Below are 5,801 nucleotides of genomic sequence, written 5' to 3' on the forward strand. Positions count from 1 at the left end.
ATCAGTGGCGAGTGATATCCACCCACCCGCACGCAGCACCCTCCTCGACAGCATGGACAGACCACCGCGGCGAACCATCGGAAACCAACTTACACGGTCGACGCAGAGCCGAACATCAGTGCTCGCAGTCCGTCTGCGAGGACTAATGAATGTCGCTCAGTGGGAGGTCGCTCATTTCTCTCTGCTGCCCCCACTGTCTGGAGCTCGCATCCCCCAGGCGCCAGTGGTGCCGACATTTTTCTTGTCCCCGTGCAAGTCCAGGCTCAAGACCTTCCTGCTCTTCCCTGCCTGTGACTGCCTGCCCCTCTCCCACAGACTCACACAGAGACACACAGACTCAGACAGAGACCCAAATATTCACGCGGAGATCCATAGACTCAGACAGAGACCCACAGACTCACACAGCCATCCATAAACTCACACAGAGACCCATATACTCACACAGAGAGCCATATACTCACACAGAGATTCATAGATTCACACATAGGCCCACAGACTCGCACAGAGATCCATATACCCTCACACAGGCTCATAGACTCACAAGGGAGACCCATAGACTCACACACAGGCTCATAGACTCACAAGGGAGACCCATAGACTCACACACAGGCCCATAGACTCACAAGGGAGACCCATATACTTACACACAGGACTATAGACTCACAAGGGAGACCTATAGACTCTCACACAGGCCCATAGACTCATACGTAGACCCACAGACTCACACAGAGACTCACATACTCACACGTAGACCCATAGACTCACACAGAGACCCACATACTCACACAGAGACCCACATACTCACACGTAGACCCATAGACTCACACAGAGACCCACATACTCACACAGAGACCCACATACTCACACGTAGACCCACATACTCACACAGGCCCATAAACTCACGCGTAGACCCACAGACTCACACAGAGACCCACAGACTCACACGTAGACCCACAGACTACACAGAGACCCATGGAGTCACATTGAGACCCATGACTCACCGCAGATGACGCCCGCCGTCTCTGCACATCGCGATGAGATTGCGGTCAGCTCCAGACGCCGCGTCACGTATCTGCATTGCATCGCGTTATGGTGATGATGGTGAGGAGGAGGATTATGATACAATGCGGTGTTTTGGCTTAGTCGTTGGTGACCGGGTTGAGACCGGAACCGGGCAGTGCGCCCCATGCCCCGCCCGTGTGGTCCCGATCGCGAGACGGTGGCGTTCAGAGTTGGAACTCGGCGAACTCGGGACCCTCCGGAACTCGGTGCTTTACCTTCAAGTCCTTGGGGGCTTCCAAGAAGAGACTCGCTCACTGACTCAGTCACTCGCCTGCTCACTCACTCAGCCACTCACTTATTTGATCACTTAGCCACTCACTCAGCTGCTCACTCACTCACTCAGCCACTCACTTACTTGATCACTTACTCAGCCACTCACTTACTTGATCACTTAGCCACTCACTCATTTGATCACTCAGTCACTCACTCACCTGCTCACTCACTCACTCAGTCAATCACTCACTTGCTCACTCACCCAGCCACTCAATTACCTGTTCACTTACTCAGCCACTCACTCACTTGATCACTCACTCAACCACATACTCACCTGCTCACTCACTCAGCCAATCACTCACCTGCTCGCCCACTCACTCAGCCAATCACCCACTTGCTCACTCACTCAGCCACTCACCTGATCACTTACGCAGCGACTGATTTACCCGATCACTCACTCAGCCACTCACTCATCTGGTCACTCACTCAGCCACTCACCAGCTCATTCACTAACCCGCTTACTTACTGACTCGGTGAGTGAGCGTGAGTTGATGAGATGAGCCGGTGGGTGAGTGAGTGTTTGAGTGAGCAGGCGAGTGAAGGGGCAGGCGAGCGGGTGGGTTTGTGGTACAGTGAGTCAATTAGTCTCAGTGTGTGCAGAGTTGAGTGCGGTGTATGGTGGTCGGCTCAGCCTCAAATGAGAATCTGGAGATACAAAGGCGGCCGCGCTGGCCCTCGACCCCTTCGTGTGCCGCGTCCGGCCTTAATAGGTGCGCTCGCCGACAACGCGTGCGACCCAAACACAGTCCGACAAGGCGAACGAACGACTCGAGCGATCGAGCGAGCGAATGAGTGCCCGCCGTGGCCGAGTGCGGTTTGAGTGAGAAGCGAGGGGAGTGAGAGAAGGTTGAGTCAGTCGGTGAGTGGCCGGCACAAGAAACGGGTGAGGTAAAGGATGAAGGGGGTGTGTGTGTGGGGGGGTGGGGGTGTGGGGGGGGGGGCTATGGAGCCGGGCTATTCGCATCACTCGGCTCTGGGCTCTTTGTGTGAATCGAAAGGGAACATCGTGTACTCTCCTGCCCGCTCGCTGCCTTTACAGAAACGTAAACGAGAGGGAGGGGAGGGGGGGAGCCCGGCTTATGATGAGGGCTCGCCCCTGTGTACACGGCGGCGGTGGTGGTGGTGTTGGGGCGGCGTGGGGGCGGGGCTGCTCTTCCTGTAAGGCGTACTTACTAGAATCCCAGCGCGAATCTCTTCCGCGAAACCACGTGCGCGTCGCGTGTATTGAGGAAACTCAGCCCCTCCACCCAGTGCCCCCAATCCCCTCCCTCCCCCTGCCTCCCTCCCCCCAGCTCTCTTAAATGAGGCACAGAAGACGCGAGCCAGAGGCGTTCGCAGTCGCGGCAGATTGAACCACGACGGGTGGTAGTCGCGCACGGCGACCCACGCGCAGGGGACCCGTACACTCAAGGGCTCCCACGGGAACCAACGCTCCGGGACTCGTACACTACAGGACTCACCCCGACCCTCACCCCCCGGGGAACCAACGCTTCGGTTTACCGGGACACGCTCGTTACGTCGGCCCCGTATCGGGATTCGAGCGCACGCCGAGAGGAGGAGTGGACTCCGTCGGCCCATGGGGTTCATCTGCCCGGGTAAGCGAGTCCCACTCGGCGCCCCGTGGCTCTCCCCCCCCCCCCCCTCCGTGCCTGGTGACATGTTAACACGCGTAGGTGGCAGGCGACATGTGACATGTGGCATGTGACATGTAACGGCGCGATCAACTTGATACGCTGCTGGGGCGTTTTGGCTGTTTACTCCCAAACGACTTCAACCCAGAGCCTGTCACGTATGTTCACCTGGTCAAGGTCAGGGTCATGTTTGGATCAGCAATGAGTGTTTAGCTTCATGAGCAGGGTCTGGGCTAAGGTTAGGGTCAGGGTCAAGTAGTGTCAGTGATCAGGGTTAGGGCACAAACACACCATCGCGTGTTGTGTATTCATGCAGCATCGAAGTGCAACTCCTTGCTTTGGGCGGTCAGGCTTAGGGGCTATCACCACGCTCAAAGTTCGTCACATTTGGGAGCAGTCTTAGAACCATCGCTAAGGTCATTGCCCAGTTGAGGTTCAGCACCGACAGCTTCGCTGACCTCTAACCCCGCTCCCTCCCCTGCCAGGTCGCCGCGAGTTGGACGCAGCGTCCGCGATGGGAGTGCGCGTGGTCGCCGCGGGGAGCGCCGCCGCTTCCACCGAGAGTCGCCCCTTCGCTGGCGAGCCCGGCACCGACTCACGAGCCGCGCGCCTCTGGAGGGAGCCGCGCGCGTGGGCCCCGCACCCGGGCCCCGTGTCCCCTCCGCTGCCTCGACCCCCTCGCTCCTCCTCCTCCTCGTCGGCGGTGGCGGTGACGGTAGTGGACGCGGCACCCGTGGCCACGCGGCTTCGCTCGTTCACTTCTGCGCAGGAACTTCTCGCCGTGCAGCGCACGGTGGCGGCCCTGGCCGAGAGCGGCTTCTACTGGGGCTCCGTGGCCGGGCCCGAGGCTCGGCGTCTGCTCGCCTCGCAGCCCGTGGGCACTTTCCTGGTGCGCGACAGCACCGACCCGCGCCACCTCTTCAGCCTCACGCTGCGCACGCGGCTCGGCGCCACGAGCGTGCGGGTGCAGCTGCACGCGGGGCGGTTCCGCCTCGAGTGCAGCCAGCGCAGGGACGCGTTGCCCGGCTTCGACTGCGTGCTCAGGCTCCTGGAGCACTACGTGCGTCCTGCGGGACCCCCCGGCGTCGACTTCAACAACGGCGACAACAACAACAACGCCGACAACGCCGCCGCGCAGAGCGGGGCTGGTGGCCGTGGTGGGGGTGCATCCCACCGGCACGCACAGAGAGGGGGGCCCCTCGCGGTCACGGAGAGGGGGTCCGTAGCAGAGAAGCGGCGAGCGCAGCAGCAGCAGCGGGAGCAGCAGCAGCAGCAGCAGCGGAGGAGGAGGAGGCGGCGGCGGCGGCGAGAGCGGCTGCCGGTGTGGCGGGCAAGGGACGCACGCCGCTTTTGCTCACGCGGCCTCTGCGCCACACGCGCGTGCCGCAGCTGCAGCACCTCGCGCGCAAGGCGGTGCACCGCGCGCTCGCGGGACGCAAGCCCGAGCAGCTACAGCTGCCCTCTCTGCTGCAGGGATACCTCGAGACGTACCCCTACCAGCTGTGACGGGGAGAGGGAGAGAGGGGGCGGGGGCGATGACCGCCTGCAAACGATTTGGGAGGAGGTGCGTGTTGGGGTGGTGGGGGGTAAAGCCGGGACACGTGACTCTGCCGGTTGTCTGCTGGGACTCTGTCGGAGGGGGGGGGGGGCTCCGTGCCAAAGCCATGGCGGATGTCTAAGGCCCCCCCCACACCCCACGACTCCACCACCACGCGCACGGAGTGACTGTGAAAGGTGGACGTTGGGTGCCTGCCAGGGCTGAGTTCGCAGTGCACCACGTGGTTTTGTAGATTATTTTATTATTATTATTATGATGCAATAGAGACTGGGGGGGGGGGGCTCACGGCACAACTGGGGAGGGGGGGGCTCACGGCACAACTGGGGGGGGGGGAGGAACATGTGTTCCATGGACTGTGGAAGAGGTGACCTGGCAACGCGGAGACCTGCGATGGAGGGACTTAGGGTTGCTCTGATCCTGGGCAATGAGACGACCTGCAACTGAAGAGATGAAGAGAACAAGAGAGCTCGCAGATGGAGGGGAGCGTTGGTGAGAGCTCTGGGGGAGTGATGGAGGGACGCGGGAGGGGCAGGTGGGGCGCGTGAAGGTTGAGGCCGCGTCGGATCCGGACGGCTGGGTGAGACTTTACTTGAATTCCCGTGTTTACAGGCAATACGGCCACGTGTTCACTGTGGTGTCAATGTCGGTGTCAAGGGTCACGTTTCGCGTGCGCGGCGAGGAAGATATATTTATTGTGTGCAGTATTTATACGGAGTCCACGATGGCCGTCAGGTCAAGCACCACCCACCACCACCACCACCACACCCATCACCACCACACCACCACCCACCACCACCACCACGACCCACCACCACCACAACCACCCCACCCACCACCACCACCACCACCACACCACCACCATGTCACGACTGCTGCGGCAGTGGTGGTGATGTTGACTGCGATGGTGACACAAGTTATATGGATGGGTTGGTGCGCGGTCGACAACCACGATGATGGCGAGAATGGTGGGGATTGCGATGGTGGTGATTGTGGTGGAGGTGCTGATGGTGGTGGCGGCGGTGACTGTGGTGTTGGTGAGCGATGTGGTCGATGATTCACATGATTGTGAACGAGGAGCACGAGGGAGCGCGAGCCTTTGAGCTTCTGAGACGAAATAAACCAAAGCGACTTCCACTTCTGGCGAACTCTCTGCTTCTTTGTCCCCGGCGGGCGGTGGCGGATGGGGGAGGGCACCCTCACAGACGCGAGATGTCCCTTCCCCAGACGCCGCTTGCGACGTTGGCACAGCTGGCCGCTGTCTGCGTCACGACACGAGA

The 5,801-nt window shown here is 60.5% G+C and overlaps 1 protein-coding gene across 1 annotated transcript; it reads left to right on the forward strand.

The window, feature by feature from the left end:
* Positions 1-2,644: 2,644 nt before the first annotated feature.
* Positions 2,645-4,798, forward strand: LOC133339911 (uncharacterized). Its single transcript, XM_061548031.1, has 2 exons — positions 2,645-2,930; positions 3,452-4,798. The coding sequence occupies exons 1-2, from the start codon at positions 2,912-2,914 to the stop codon at positions 4,726-4,728; spliced, it is 1,296 nt and encodes a 431-aa protein (XP_061404015.1). The 5' UTR covers positions 2,645-2,911; the 3' UTR covers positions 4,729-4,798.
* Positions 4,799-5,801: the final 1,003 nt, after the last annotated feature.

Source organism: Lethenteron reissneri, unplaced genomic scaffold (genome assembly GCF_015708825.2).
Source record: "Lethenteron reissneri isolate LAM-NWPU_2019-01 unplaced genomic scaffold, ASM1570882v1 scaffold_555, whole genome shotgun sequence".
Taxonomy (NCBI): domain Eukaryota; kingdom Metazoa; phylum Chordata; class Hyperoartia; order Petromyzontiformes; family Petromyzontidae; genus Lethenteron; species Lethenteron reissneri.